General features: G+C 55.7%; 1 protein-coding gene across 1 annotated transcript in view; it reads right to left on the bottom strand.

Moving 5' to 3' along the window:
- Positions 1-443: 443 nt before the first annotated feature.
- The window catches only part of PHF2 (PHD finger protein 2), a 90,205-nt gene continuing 74,513 nt past the window's right edge, over positions 444-16,135 (bottom strand). The window contains 11 exon segments of the mRNA XM_039879816.1: positions 444-2,418; positions 3,153-3,422; positions 3,425-3,542; positions 4,359-4,468; positions 4,925-5,020; positions 6,662-6,936; positions 12,114-12,277; positions 13,077-13,147; positions 13,279-13,457; positions 15,155-15,273; positions 15,796-15,915. Of these exon segments, the coding sequence (XP_039735750.1) occupies positions 2,330-2,418; positions 3,153-3,422; positions 3,425-3,542; positions 4,359-4,468; positions 4,925-5,020; positions 6,662-6,936; positions 12,114-12,277; positions 13,077-13,147; positions 13,279-13,457; positions 15,155-15,273; positions 15,796-15,915 (1,611 nt within the window). The 3' untranslated portion in view covers positions 444-2,329.

Here is a 16,135-nt window from a genome sequence, read left to right as displayed (position 1 = left end):
TTCATTTGCTCTAACGTCGGATTTAAAAGAAATCCTGTACACGTTCCTGAGTGCCTCTGGGTGTTGGCCCTATGCTCACTGGAATCCGCTAAACTGCCCACCTGCAAACCATAAGACGGTTCTAAGGGCTTCTGAGGATGCTCGGGGCTGGGGCTGGGGCTGGGGCTGGTGGAGCTGAGATCTCAAAGGCTGCCTTCCCTGATGGTCTCTTTTGCCTATTCTTGCAGGCAATGGAGTATATGACAATGTATGTGCCCCGTGGGCCATCTGAGAGCTCTCTGAGGGGGAACACCAGTAAGCCAGGGGGCCTGGCCTGACTGTCCACGCTCACACCTAGCCCTTGGGGTGCACAAGACCTGACCTCCAGACCAAAGTGACACCCCATACTGCGCTCACTGCCAGGATGAACGACGGTGAATGAGGCAGAAATGACACAGACATGGTTCTGTACAAAACCTGAAATATTTTTACTCTTTTAAAACTTTGATCTAAGTTGCCTTAGACCTCATGGACTCGATACAAGAGTAATATGAATTGGGAAATAAAACACTTTAATAGCCACGATAAACTTTGTTAGAAATGTACATGTTGCCAAAATAATAATAATAAAATTAAAAAAAGAGAGAGAGAGAGAACAGTTTGATGGCCGGGTTAGATTATATAAATGTTCAACAATGACGGGCAAGGAAACCTTCAAAATGCTGGGTTGGAATAGTCGGGGCCCGTGAGCATTGCCTTGCTCAGCCTCCAGGCCCGGGGGTCGCATCCCCCCAACAGGCTGAGCTGGGGGCAAGACCTGCACGAAGCCGCCTCTCCTCGGGGACAGAACACCCAGGGATGGGCATATAAACAAAGCTCATAAGAAATGTACAAATATAAAAAGCTACAAACATTAATAAATTACAGCATCACAAAACACAGAACACTTCACAAGGTGCTAGTAAAATAACTGTACCCCCACCCCCTTCATCAACAAGAAGGAAAGAAAGAGCTGGTATTCAAGTTGAAGATTCATCTTCAAACGTGTCTGAAATAGATCTTTTGTGTACTGTTTGCTTCTGTAAAGACAGATATAAGGCTGCACAGACATCACTTGTTTTTCAGGCAATACCTTAGTCCCTAAAAAAAACAAAAAAACAAAAAACAAACAAAAAAAAACCATAACGAAAAAAAAAAAGAAGGAAAAGAAAAAGCATTCGAAACCCAACTGTTCATCATACTGGGCAAAAAACTTGTATAAATGTTAATGAAGGACTCTATAGAAAGAAATTCCTAAAGATACTTTTACTCTTATAAAAAAGAAGTTATTTAAAAAGCTATTTACATGCTACATTCTATGAAAAATATGCTTCAGGAAATACATCTAAAATTAAAATACAGGATTGCCTGAGAAACAAATCCAGCCCTCCGTGTCGATGGGTGGACATGTGATCCAGGAGCCACCCAATGCGCTCGACGCCAAGTGCCAACAGGTGACAAGACAGAAGTGCCTGGCCCCCCGAATCCTTGGGCCTCCCGGCTGCCATCTGCCCCACCAGGTCTGGGGCAGGGTGCCTTGGCTGAGAAGTGCTTCTCGGAGTGTGGCCAGTAGGGCTGGACAGGGTCCACCCACAAGGCTTAACCTGGGACCCCTGTGCCCCACATCATGGCTGGGGATCCCATGGCGGCTCCCCGACCCACTAACACACTGACCCTGCTGCTGGCTCCAGTCACCCCTAGAAATGCCCTGGGCATTCGGGGTGTGACATCTGCCATCCGGCCCGCTACCCGCCGGCCAGAGGGCCTGGAGGTCCCTCTCCTGGCCGGGCCAAACACTCCCTGGACGTGTCTGAGAATCACTCAGGAAAGGATGAGGGGCACATAAACACCCCGCTTTCTCCTCGTCTTCCTCTCTAGTGTTCTTTGCCTTTTTTTAAGCCTCTGGAGGCTACCAGCCTGTGGCTGGCTCAGACTCTTGGCTGGCCTGGTGAGTGGCTGGCTCACTCCTCCTTCTTTGAAGGACTTGTGCTCCCAGCAGAGCTGCAGAAGCCCTGCAATCACACCCACGTTCGGGGCTCCCTAGAGGCTGTCCTGAAACTGGAATGGTCCTCAAACAGGGCCGTGTTTCGGGAACTGGTCACTCTAAGCAACTTGAGAAAGGACGTCTGTCAGTATTGGCTAGCTCCGCCTGCTGAAGCAACAGACGCTCGCTCATGTCGGGAGAATAGTGGCCGGGAGGAGGCCAGGCCCCCCCCGGGGCGAGGCAGTGCGGCCACCCTCCTGGGGGCTGATGTGGTAGCGGGGCTCCGGGGGTCCTGAGCGGAGCAGAAGAATCCTGGCTTTCCAAACTTTAAAGGAGCAGTTTTCCATTCCGATGAATTTTCAAAATTTTCCCAAGCCTCTGCTTGGCGGTGGCCATGCCCTTTTTTGTACGTTTTCCTGGGGGTGGAGGAGGAGACACAAAAAGGCAGATGAGTGAGAGGGTAAGAGGCACAGCTTGTGGAGTGGGGAGTCTACAAACCTTTCTGACTCCCCCATCCTGTCTGTAAAATGGGCCTGTGAAGCCCAAGCCTGGGGGTTCTGCATCCCTCTGAAACCATTTAACAAAGCACCCAGCTCGAAGATTACACTGACAAGGGGACAGCAATGGAGGGGTGGGGCCAAGTGCACGAGGTGGGGACAGGCCTGGACAACAGCATTACTATGAAGTGAGGTCCCCCTGCCCCACCTCCTGGCAGCAGGGCCACCTAGAGTCACGCTCCCCATGTCCATGGTTGGCTGAGTCTTACAGCAAAAGTACAGGCAGATTGGGAGCCAGGGGCTGCCAGTGGAGATGTCAGACAGCATGCCAACCCCAATTCACACAGCGGAGCCTGGGGAAGTCACCCTGGGGCCCTCCCAGAGAACCCTCGGCAAACCACTGACCATGCCAACTCTGAGCCAGGCCCCAAAGCTGAGGAGTCCCTGAAGGTCTGAGGACCTAGACCTAACTCCGAGGTAATTAGACCCCCTGATGTGTGACCCTGGCTCTCAACTCTGAAAGAGGCTATTTCTTTCACATCCTGAGTGCGTGGGTGCAGACTCAAGTGGCTGTGGTAGGATAAGGGAGACCTGTGGTCATCTATGAGGACAGCCTATAAGTCTAGGCTGTTCAGGGCCAGCAGGTACGGTACCTTTGGCAGCAGTGTTGTTGGGGGATGATGCAGAGGGCCGCCTCTGTGTGAGGAAGACCCCAGGGGCCATGGGCTGTGAGGTGCGACCTGCCTGGGCCCCAGCAAAGGTGCCAGCCACAGTGTACTCGTGGTCAGCTAGGCTGCTGCTGTGTGCCTCGGGCGGGGGCTCAGGCGAGCTGCCCTCCTGTGAGGCCTGGCTGCTGGCCGTGCTGGTGGAGGCCGTGCTGGTGGAGGCCGGGGCGGTGGAGGTCGCGGCGGAGGCCGCAGGGAGGTCGAGGCGCTGGCAGAGGTGGTACTGGCAGAGGCGGTGCTGGCAGAGGCAAAGGTGGAGGATGTGTTGGGAGCCAGCTTCCTCTTGGAGTTCTTTTTCTTCTTGCTTTTCTGCTCCTCCTTTGAACAAAACATGTGGGCGAGTTAGCCAGAAGGGCCAGTTGGGCCTCAGTAATTGGTCGCGCAGCTGCCAGAGTAGGGAGCAGCCTGTGTGACTTTAGATCCAGGGGAATCTGGTCCCTGCACACCAGGCCTCTCTGTCCAAGCTGAGCAGCCCACACTTGGGAGCAGAACGGGCTGGGTCTGTGCCTGAGCCGCTCAGAGCAATGCTGGGGCCCGAGGAGGGCCCACCATGCTTCCTTCCATGTGCTGGGCCATCCTGGACACAGGGATGAGTAGGATGTGGCACCAGCACTCCCTCCCCCAACCTCCGTCATCCAATTTTGAGCAATAATGAAACTCTTGGTTCTAAAATATTCCCTTTGGTCCTGTTAAATTCCTCAGGTGCCCAGATCGGGGTTGGACCTGGTCCAGGTGGCACCTGAGGGTCTGGGATCCTGGCTTTGGAGGGGGCTGGGATTGGGAGGAGCTGAAGTGGCAAAAGAGATGGATAGAACAGAGCTCATAGAGATGGGACACCCACTTCCATCTCCGTGAGGACAATAGGAAAACACTGGATCACTGGGCACCACAGAGGGCCCTCCAGAGGAGCCATCGGCCAGGGCTTCACCTACACCAGGGACAACCGGCCTCAGCAACAAGACGCCTGTCAATGCCAGGGACCTAGGCCATCAGTTTCCCCCACTTCCCCACCCACACTCTTAAGAGATTTGGGGGCCTGGAGAAACAAGGGTCAGAGATACGCAAATGTTCCTAGCCGGTGAGAGCCTCCAGTCTGGGTGGTCTTTTCACCGAGTTTGGGGTTCCCCTCCTTACCTGCTGTGATAGCTTGGCTGCGGCGGCTGCCAGCCCAGTCTCGATGGAGGCCACTCTGGTCCCCTCACGAACAGGCCTGTCTTGCCTCGGCACCGATGGGCCGACCCTCGCTTTGGAAAAGAAGGTCACCCTTCCTCAGTCAGCCACTCACCACTGTGTGTACCCCTGGGCTCCCCCAAACAGGCCCTAGTCTGTCCCTGAGTCCTGGGGACAACACTGCAACTCAGGGAGGGTCAGTGAGAGGCCCAACAGGGTAGAGGATCCCACCCAGTAAGGCAGGAGCGGGCAGGCGGGGGTCACATGGAAAGGAGATAAGGTCTCCACCCTACTGGCTGCCATGACAAGGGCCAGGTGAAAAGGTAGCCCTCCTCGGGCTGCTCATGAGAAGAAACTAGGAAGAGGGCTGGCCCACCGTGGGGGCACCACACTAGCCCACTGGCAGGAGCGCTTGGGCTCCAGGTCCCAGGAGGGAAGCAGATAGGCGACACCTCGTCTGAGCCCACACAGAGCCAATGTGCCTATGGTTGCCTGTTAGGTGCAGACAGAGCCCTCCGTCCCGGCACTACCTGTTGGGCTGTAGGGAGCATCATCCGAGGCTTTCCTTTTTTTGGACCGGGACTTGAAAACTGGGCTGTCTTCATCAGACTCCAGGGAGGGGTACACTAGAGAAGCAAAGAGAGAAAGGGCTGAGCCTCCAGAGTGGCCACAGTGGGGGGGCGCTGCAGGCAGTTGGCAGACCTGGTAATTGGCATCCCCACGGCCATCCTCAGATCACAGAGCACTGGGCACAGGGTGCTCTAAAACTCATCCAGCCCAGGCCCCCTTGAGGTTCAGAGAGGGGCAGCAACTGGCCAGGCAAGAGGCCCTGCCCAGCCCCTGGGGGCACCTGACCAGCCTTGCCCACCCCAGCCTGGCTGCAGCGCCCACTGGAGGCCCAGGTCTTCTCAGAACAAATCGCATTCTGCTGCTGTCAGAGAAAACGTAAAAAGTCCATGGAGCCAAGAGGCTCTGAAAGCCCCCAGACCTGCCTCAGGGAGGCTCTAGAGGAAGGAGCCTCACGTAGCAGTTCCAAGTGACCTTTAACCTCCAGGGCATGTGGCATCTGAACCCCCAGGACCCACCCTCCTCTGCAAGAGAGCCCAGAAAACAGAGGTCACTCCACTATCCATCAGGACAAGGCAGGCACCACAGCAAGGCACGAATGTGTCCACTAAGATGGGGCAGGGTCAGCCTCACAGCCGAGATGCTGTCTGAGGACAGGGGCATGAACATGTGCCCCTGGTACCATTAGGACTGTGCCGAAGGCATGCCCTGCAGCATGGGGGCCAGCGCATCCTGTCCCTGGGGAACGGTGGGCCTGTGTCGGCACACCGTGTCCCATGGGGACTGAGATGTCCCTGGGTAGCTCCTTGCTTGTGAGTTCCCTCCCAGGAGGCTGATAGCAGCTCCTCCAGGGCCTGGAGCCCAGAGCCCAGGCCATGGAGGAGCCATGCTAGGGAGTGAGGGGCTGTGCCCCTAGAAGGAGGCCATGCCCATGGCTCAGCCCTTAACTCACTGCTCACTTCAGACACTGGCCACAGAGCCACTCTGGGCCTGTTTCTCCCTCTATACGGAGACAGAGAAGGTGGATGCAGCCTTGACGCAGCCTCAATGCTTCTGCAAGTATGAAATGGTGCAGCTGCATGGAGGACAGTTGAGTGAGTTCTCAGGTAAAATAAGCTGCAAACTTCGGCCCAGTAATGCCCCTCCCACAAATGCACCTGGGGACACTGCAGAGAAAGGCCACACAAACTCCCTGCACACCAACATTCATAGCAGCACTGCTCACAATCACCAAAAGGTGGAAGGCCCCCCCAAGTTTCTATGGGTGGATGAAGGGATAAACAGTGTACTGTGTCCACACAATGGAACATTATTCAGCCACAAAATGAAGTGCTGACCACACTACACGTGAGCGACCCCTGAAGAGCATGCTAATGAAAGAAGCCAGACATGAAGAACCAAGCATTGTTGGATACTGTGAACACAATATATCCAGGATATCTAGGAGACAGAGTAAACCAGTGGCTATGAGGGGCCAGGGAGGGGGTTGGAGGGCAGTGGGATGGGGGGTAGGGAAGGGTTTTCTCTAGGGTTGGTGACATTTTCTCAAATTGGCTGTGGTGATGGTGGCACACTTCTAAATATATTAAACACCACTGAGCCATGTACTTCTAAAGGATGACTTTTATGGTCTGTGAATTATCTCTCAAAAAAGGGCCAGCTCCATTGTCAGAGAATGCTCTCCCCGGGGTGGTGCTCACCATAGTCTGAGTCCTTGAAGCAGGCGTCCAGGTGATCCTGCTCCTCCTCATAATCAGCCAGGTCCACGCTGTTCTTGGCCGCCCTCTTCAGCAGCCGCTTGCCTGAGCTCTTGCTGCCAGCCCCATTCTTCCGGGCACTGTGGGCCGCCAGCGAGCTGCCCTTGGCCTGGCCGGCTCCCCATGTGCTCTGCAGGCAGGAGTCGGAGGCCTGCAGGTTGGCCATGGATAGCATTCCCTGAATGGCTTCCTGTGTGCTGGGGGAGGCTGGGGGCTGGCTGGAGGCACAGAGAGACACGCACTCAGACCTGGCCCACAGCCCATGGTCCATGGCCCACAGCCCGGATATCTTCTTATCCAGCGGTCAGCAGAGGATGTGGGAAGGAGGATGGTGGTGGTTGATGACTTACCCATGGAAATGGCCAGCCACCCCCTTCGCCTACCCTCTGCCCCGACCCCCTCCCACTCCGAAGGGGGGGCTGGAGGCCTCAGGACAGAGAGCGGCCTGGAGAGAGGACACAGGGAGGGGAAGTGGAGGGTGGTGAAGAGAGGGAGGTGGTTGGCAGACCAAGGCCCTAGGCTGTCCTCCACTCCAGCTGGCTCTGTGTGCCCCATGACCCACCCCATGCTGTTCTCCCACAGTGGACCCCTGCCCTCAGCCCCAGCCTTGGGTGCTTTCTTCCACACACCTTTGAGGGCACCCTTCCATCCAGCGCCCTGAGATGGGGGTACCACAGCCCTCTTCCTCCCATGGCCCATGCTCTACTCGCGTGTTCTATGACAATGCAATCACCTGCCAATGCATCTATACCCAAATCTATACTTGATCGTATATACACATCTAATCTACCTCCAGACTGACACCTCTAACTGTATCTACACCTGGACCTACACCCACACCACCTGCATCTATACCCCTACTTATATCTGCATCTACAGCCCCACCTTCACTCCTCCGTTTCACACCCATAACTGCATTCAAGGGCCTCCCCCCTCCTGCACCTCATCTGCACCCGAACCTGCTGCTCCGCATCTACACATACACTTTGCTTTCATACCTACACCCGTTAATCTGCTCCACACCATACCTGTGTAAAATATCTCACCTGATCAAGGCAGCTGGGAAAGCACTTCCGGCTCGTCTTGCTTTTATGGCATTCCTCTTAGCTCCCCAGATGCCTAGGAAGGCTGAAAGGAGGAGACTTTCTGAATGTCGCCCTGCCCTCACTGACCCCAGCGCCCTGCTGCCCTCCAGCACTTTCCCGGTCGTGTCCCCTGCCTCACACCTGAGCCCCTGCTGCCTCCCCAGACAGCTCTGATTCCCCTTCCTCCAGAAGGACCTCCTCTGGCTTCTGAAACACCCAGGGCAGCTGGCATCACTGCCCAACACTCCATCATGTGCTGGTCTGACTCTGGAAAGGGTGGGTGGGTGGCACCTTCCCACAGAGCCAGGTCCCAAGAGCTCGGGACAGTGGGGCCTCTTCAGGCCGAGTCCTGGGCTCCTCCAGCAGCTTCCTTCTCCTCCTCATCGCTGCAGACCCTCCCACGAGGTCATGCGTGGTCTCCTCATTGAGTGGGACTTCTCTGCTCTGTGCCCGCCTCCCCTACCCCACAGCCTGGATCTGCCCCAGTCCACACCTTTTACAGCCAGGACCTCCAATCTGTCTGTACACAAGAATCCCTGGGCAGCTGATAAATGAGATTCTGGACTGGCTGGGACTCTGGATGCTACTGCAGCTAGGACAGAGGGCTCTGTCCTGCTCACCGCCCACATTCCCACAAGGCATGGTGCCCAGCCAGGCAGCTCTCAGGGGTCTTGGCCCAGTGGGGCATCTCCTTCAGAATCATGTCTAGCCATCCCCAATGGGGACAGGATGGCTGTCTCAGCCTCGGAGGCCCAGCTACACCGCGCTCATTGCTTGTGGGGGAGGACTCTCCCTGTGCTCCCTGGGGCCCTGAGAGGCGGGGCCAGAACCTTGGCATAGAATTAGGGGAATTAGCCCTCCTCTTGTCACAGACTCAGGAGGCCCAGGAGGAGGCAGCAGTGCTTCCGCCCTGCGTGCCTGACATTACAAGGCCCCTCTTGCCCACCCCATGTGCTCCTCGCAGGGGACATCCTGCTCGAAGGGCTGCCGAGACCCTGACATAGCACTAGAAAGTGCTGATCCACACAGCCCCACTGGGGTTCTGTACCATCCTTTCTCACGCTGCCCCCTCCCCACCCCCACTCCCACTTCCAAGAAGCACATTTTGAAGCGTGTTTAGTAAGACCCTTAAAATGAGAAGGGGTCAAGAGTAATCACTCAGAAACAAGAGGTTGTCAAGACTAAAGCCGGAGGGGGAAGGTAGGTGGAGCTGCCACAGGGGCACAGACACAGCGGGCAGTCCCTGTAGTCCAGGGGCCACCAAGGCAAGTATGTACAGAAGCCCTCCTGTTTGAGGCACTGCTGGGCTCTGGTCCGAGCTGGTGAGGGAGGCAATGGGCAGTGCCTCTCTGAGCAGCTTTCCTCCAATACCACTCCCCTGCCCTGCCCAAGATGCATCGGACCACAGTGTTTTGAGGTTTCACTGGAACCGAATAGGATTGTGTTCCTAAGCCATAAACAATGAAAAAATCAAGTACAGTCAAACTACCCTGGTTTCTCAGGAACCCCCAGCCAGCCCCTCTGCCCGCCCCAGTGCCCTCTGCCCCAGCAATGGCCTTGCAGCATCATGACCTGCCCTGTCCACCCAGCATGGGCAAAGGGCTGCCCGGACCCCTCTGGGGGCGTGCAGTGCTTGGCAGTATCATTCCTGTACCATTGTCACTGACACTGTGAGCAGGAACAGTCCCCCGACCCAGCATGGGAGCTAGCAAGCCCACAACTGGCTCTCCTCGCTCTGCACCAGGCTCTCAGTGGGTGGGGGGTGATGCAGCCCTGCACTAAAGGTCTGGGCCCCATACTGAGCCTCGCGGCCACACAGACAGCAGGCCTGCTGCAAGGATGGGAGGGTGGGAGCCAGGACACCCACCTCGAGGGTCCCTGGAAGCCAGCCGCTCACCCTCCTGTGCCAGCTGGACCTCAAGGTCCCAGCCCAGCTCAACTGCAACCCAAGAGGGGGGCTGTGGAGCCCAGGGCCACAACCCAGAGCCGCCGTCTGTCCACACCAGGCAAGGATCAAGGAACAACTTCTAACCAGTGCACATGGAAAATAATACCTTAATCCTCCAATTACCATACCAAAATCCTCTCTGTTCCCTCTAGCAGTAAACACTTAAGCAAACTATCCACAAGAAATTAACATATTTTCCTCCATTTTCTTCAGCTGTTTTTTTTTCCAAATAGCAAAATCTTAAAACAGAGCAAATGGACCATCAAAAACTGACCTATGCTTCAAGTGGGAGACTCAGGAGAGGAACTGCCTGTGGCGGGCTGAGCAGGAGGCCCTGCAGGCATGTGTGCAATATGCAGGCGTGTGAGCAGTCAGCAGTGCATCCACAGATTATCCACCCTCCTGGCGGTGGGCCTGCCCAGGTTAGTCAGGAGCCCACGCTGCAGCGCCAGTGTTCCCAGCTCCATGCAAGCCCAGGGCACCAGCCTGTCTGTCTTCATCCCAGGGGCCTCTCCCTGGACCATGTGGGCACCCAGGGGTTTAGGGCACCTCTCCAGGGTCTGAGTGACAACCAGCCTCCGAGGCATCACTAGCCACAGTTCTCTCCAGAAAAAGGGGCATGGAGCTGACACCAGGCACTGGTGCCCTCTGAGAAAGGGGTTCATAATGAGGCTTCTCCTCCTGGCAAAGGCCCGGGGCATCTCTGCAGTGAGGGGCTTAGGTTTCACACCCACAGAAACCATTTAAAGCTGAGCAGGGAATCTGCAACCACTCCCATGACAAGATATAACACTTCACAAAAAATAGTACCTTGTGAAAGAAAATACGGCCATTTGATTAACAAGAGCCCTCTTCAGTCAAGCCCTAATCCACCTCCCAAGCCCCTCTGCCTGTCTAAGATGGGCCTGATGTGCAGCCTCCATGTGCCCACGTGGCCCTGGGACCTTGACTCTGGAAACATGGACTCTAAGGCAGAGGGAGACATGTGGAGGACAAGTCTGGGGGACAGAGAAGGCTCCAAGCAGAGCAGTGCCATTAAGCGTGGCACCAAGATGGGGCTTCATGGGCCCCATATTCCTCAGGCCAAGTCACTCCTGCTTGGATGTCACCACCCAGCATGGTCAACCTTCCTGACCCCCCACGCTCAGGTTCTGTTATCAGGCAGATAGAGATTCTTCTGGTCCTCGGCTGCCTCCTAGTCAGTTGCCTAAGCAATCTAAGTCTCAGTTTCCCATCTCTGCAGTGGGAATCCACTGCTGTCTCAAACACTAGGAGGGGAGCCACCCTCTATGATGGCTAAGGTCCCCGAGCAGGGATGCTACAGAGGGTATAGGCCCAGACTCCTCCGTTCTCTGTTGTACTTATAGAAATTCCACATGAAAAATAAAAATTTTGGCTGAAATGCTTATAAACAAACTTTAACTAGGATCGAGAATTTAACTGGGATCATTGAGAAATGAGCCCAGCCCTTCATCCAATGCAAAGCCCAGATTAATACATTTCTCTTGAATCAGAGGATTCAAGGGGCTGGTCAGGCCTAGGCAGGACGGGCTACCTGGCCTGAGCTGAGCAGACACAGGTCTTGGACCACCTGCCCACCTGCCTGGAATCTCAGGGCCTCCAGGACAGAACAGTATCCACACCCACCTGAATGGGTTCCTGACCCAGCTAGACAGACTGCATATCTGATCTCAAGAACAGTCTGCCCCTCACTGGTATGGTGATCTGGGAACTTGGCCAATCCAACTCCTCCTCAGGGTGTGAGCTGCCACATCCCTCAGCTCTGAAGCCACTGTCTCCTGTGCCTTGGGGTGAGGTCTCTGCTGAGAAGACAGCCTTGGGGTCCCAGAGAGGCTCATGCTGGGCTCACGTCATGGAAATTTTCTCACATTATTTTTACAGCATTCAGGAAGCAAGGAGACTAGTGGCTGAAGCAGCCCTGACAGCTGGCAGGTGCCCTGCTCAGCCCTGCTCCCCACGGGGACCCCCAGGTATGGTGGCTCCCTGACTCCGCCTACTATAGCCCCCACCACCAACTGCTTCTCAGCTTTTCCCTCTGTCTAGGCATCCAGAACTGGGGGGTGGGGAGGGCCGGAGCCTCTGTCCTTGGAGCTCCGTGCCCTTGACCAGGACTTCCACGGACATGCAGGACCCGCACAGCCGGCAAACACCCACCTCCTTGGCTGTCTGGTGCCACCTCTGCCAGGCAGGGGTCCTGCTCTGGTTGCTCAGTCTCTGGGATGTGGGCCCTTGAAGCCCCCCACATGCAAAATGCCATGGACAACAGAGCCCCATCTCGAAACCCTGTGTGTCCCACGTGGAAGCACGCATGTCCCCTGGCCACCCCTGGGCCTGGGCCTACCTGTTGGGGTTGTAGTCAAGTGCGCCCACCTCCTCACTGGCCTGCAGGAGGTCCAAGATGCCTGCGGCTGAGCCCCCACTGTCCTTCTTCACTTTGGCGTTTCGGGTAGGCTTGGTATCCGTGTCGATTCGCAGGGAACCCTCATCTGAGGAGTCATCGCTCGGCTGTGGGGACAGGGAGCCAGTCATAACAGGGCTGGGGAGAGGGACAGGGCTACTGTTTCTCTTGACAAGAAAAAGAAGTTTTTAAGTTTTAAAGAGCATGCCCTATAATGAGCACATGGGGCTGCCGGTCAGACACGGCCTGACATGGGTGCTGGAGCTATCTGCTGGGATCATGGAGCCCTGCCCTCAAAAAACTGGTGCCATCACTCCACTCCCAGCACTGCTTCTCCAGAGGAGACCTGGTCCCCAGGACTTTATGTGAGAGCCCCACTATTGAACACTGGTGTGGTTGGATGGGGAGCAGACAAGAGGGCAAACCCACACCTGAGGGACCCCAGTTAACAGCCCCTGGCAGGTGGCTCTCAGGAGATACCCTGGGGCTCCCCAGGCAGCGTGTGACCCCACAGAGACCCAACCTCCCTAGAGACAGCCACCATATCCTGGACTGGATGAAGCCTCACAGGTCATCTAGCTTAATCCCCCAGCAGGCCCAGCCCTGTTTCCGCCTGCACTCCATCTTCAGTATCAAAGATGTGCATCATCTTCATGGCAGGCCTGGCTGGGCTCCGGAGGCCCCACCACTCACAGAGACCTGCGGACCATCCACGCCCCACACCTGCTTTGGTCCCTTCCACGAGGGGCTCTGGGGCTCACATGCCCACCTCTGGAGCTCGAATTGGCTTCCCCACAAAAACCCTGAGACCACCCCCCACTTTGCACCCCAAGCAGAAAGCTCAGTCAGAGGCATCCCACCAAGTGGTGTATAGGCCAGAGCCTCAGAATCCCAGAAAGCACTCACCTTATAGAGCGCCGAGTCCAGCTTTGGCTTCGTAATGGGCGTGGGCAGTGGCTCCTTCTTGTCCAGTAAGACTGAGAGCAGAGCAAAAGAGTTGGCAGCAGCTTTGGGAGAGTGAGCCCTAGCTGGCCACGCCTGACACCCATCTGCTCCCAGATGGCCCTATAGGACTGGGCCTGCCCCTCCCCATACCCCCCCAACTCACAGGACAGGTCCCTCTTCGGGGCATTTTTCTTCCTCCTGATGGGAAACTCATCGATCTTGAGCTCCCCATCATCCGACACGTACTCATACTCGTCCCGCACAGGCTGAGGCTTGTCCTCTTTGAAGTTCTGCAAGGCCCCAAACACCCCGGGGCTTGGCTGAGGCTTGAGGGCCTTGGAGCTGGGGCAGAAGTGGGCTGGTCAGCAGGGGTCCATGTGACCTGGCCAGCATCCACAACACCCCACCACAGGCCTCAGAGGATCAGTAGCCAGGCTAGATGCTTCTCAAACCCACAGCTTCCTCCCAGATGCCAAGATCCAGTGTACAGCCCATGGGGTGGGGGCCTATCCCTCCTCCCTAATGTCCAGCCTCTCCTCAGGCTGTTTCGGGGTGGACCCCTCACTGCACACCCCAGCCACTGGACCAGCAAGGCCTTCCCTCGGCCTGCCCCAAAAGCTCTGGCTGTGGCCTCCCTATCAGTTTGGGGCCTGGGCATGTATTCAGCAGTAGGGACAGCAGGCTGGGCCAGAGCTGTCTGCAATTCCCAAGGGTACGGCTCTAATTCTCAACCTTGGAAACACAGAGGCCAGCCAGAGGTGAGCCTCTTGGGTGTAGGACCACACACACACACACGCGCACACACATACATACAGACACACACACACCCATGTAGATACACACAGGTGTGATATGGTTAGAGTCATGTCCACCTTTCTCTCCTTCATTTCTAAACTCTAAAGCACAGTCAGTCTTAGAGTTAACTCCATTTAAAAGCTCCCTGGGACCCCAGGAAAAATCAAGGATGTGCTTGGAGCCATGAAGTCAGGGTAACAGGGCCCTGCAGACCAGACCCCATCCACTTGCTCACTGAGCAGCCTCAGTACATTTCTATGAGCTCTTGGGAACAAGGGGCCTGCCCTCGCAACCTCTGCCTGGTCACTAGACACTGGCCCATCCCAATTACCCATCACCTGAAGTGGCTTTCTCCTCCCATGTCAAAGATGAGAAAACTAAGACCCACTATAGAAGAATGGTCTCATTCCCACTGGGATGTGTCTGCTTCCCAGATTTGTAGCATCCAAGCCACGAGTTTGGACGCAGCAAGCAACTGCATGTGAGATCATGGCCCATGAGAGACTTCCCAGTGGGCGTGAGGCAGTGGCCTGCACATCTCACACTGGGTTGGGCTGCCATGCTGGCCAATGGACGCAGACATGTTCCACAGACTGGAATTGAAACACACCTGCTCACATACATATGCCCTCCCAGGCTGCGTACCCCTATGTCTCAGATCAGTTCCATCTCCTCTGGGAAGCCTCCTGACTCCCTTGGGCACATAAGGACCCAGCGGCACCACAGGCTCCATGGTTCCCATAATTTTAGGTGTATTAGAGAGTACTGGGTTCACAATGACCCCTCCCCCCAGCCTCTGGGCTCCAAGGCCAGTACCCTGACCCCTGCTACATCCCCTGTGCTAGCCCTGGACAGCTACTCAGCTAACATCTGCCCCATCACACACTCTCACTCCCTGCCAGCACACATTGCTGGCCCCTTCCCACCCTCACAAGCTGTTGGCTTAGGAGGCAGGGAAGGGGTCTGCCCAGTGTGGCCCTCACGAGGGGTGTGCCCAGTGATGTCAGCCAGCTCGAGAGGCGGGCTTTACCTGGGGAGCCCTCGTGTGTGTTTGTGATGTGTGTACATGGGGGTGTGTGTGTGAGTTGTGTATGAGTGATATGTGTGTATATGTGTAATGTGGGGATATGTGCAGGGTATATGCGTGTGCATATGTAATGTATGGGGGTGGGTGGGTAGGCAGGGGGTGTGTGTGACATGTGGTGCAAGTGGGACCAACCCCACCTGTCACGAGCATCACATACCCCAGAAGTTTCTTGTTGGAGAAGGAAAATGAGAATTTGGTATCCTTGTTCCCTGACGGAGGAGGTTTCTCCAACTTCTGCTCTTCCTCCATCTTCAGTAGGGAGTCGGGTTTGCTGTTCTGAAAAGCAAACCCGGGACCGTCCTTAAGCTCCACACAGGAGGCTAGTGGGCAGGGACAGTGGGACCAGCCAGCCTCCTCCCTCTGAACATGACACACAGGGACCTATGGGCCTGCAGGACCTGCCCTGGGACACTGCCCAGCTCCAGGGAGTGTGAGCTCAAACCAGGGCTGGGCAAAAGAGGGCAATGCTGTCTATCAACTCAGAGGGCAACATGCTCAATCTCTTAGGCCAGTAACAACCCCATGGGAGGTGGCCTCTCTGAAGCCACATGTGTGCCTAAACCTTCACAGCACCACTTACTGGGAACAGATAAACACACACCTGCACACACCCTGCAAGCATGTACATACACACACACAGATGTGCACCTCTGCTCACAATACCAAGCCCATACACACCCACACACTGCCTCTCTCACAAAATGCAACCCTCCCTGAAAGTGGATACATTCACCTGCATACACATGCAAACACAAAGGTGCACACACACATGCACACTCCCATACACATACATCTCACCTTGTACTTCCACTTGGCCTCTGACTTGCTTTTAGTTTGCTCTCGAATTTCTAGCTTCTCCACATCATTTTGTGTGCTGATTACTTCCTTGTTAGGCACATTAAGGACGTTCTTTGTGGCCTAGAAAACAGCAGCCATGGGAGGGCAGCAGGGCTACCTCGGGGTATAGGACAAAATGAGAGCCTCTCCTTCCTGCTGGCCCATATGCAGCAGCTCATCTATCAATCTACTACCCATCCACCACCCACCCATTCATCCACCATCCATCTACCATCTACCCATCTACCCATCCATCGATCCACCAAGCCATTGATCTACCCGTCCACTATGCATCCACCCA

This window comes from Pteropus medius, unplaced genomic scaffold (genome assembly GCF_902729225.1).
Source record: "Pteropus medius unplaced genomic scaffold, Ma_sr-lr_union100, whole genome shotgun sequence".
Taxonomy (NCBI): domain Eukaryota; kingdom Metazoa; phylum Chordata; class Mammalia; order Chiroptera; family Pteropodidae; genus Pteropus; species Pteropus medius.
Note: the sequence above shows the minus strand (reverse complement) of the source record. Positions and strands in the feature narration are given on the sequence as shown.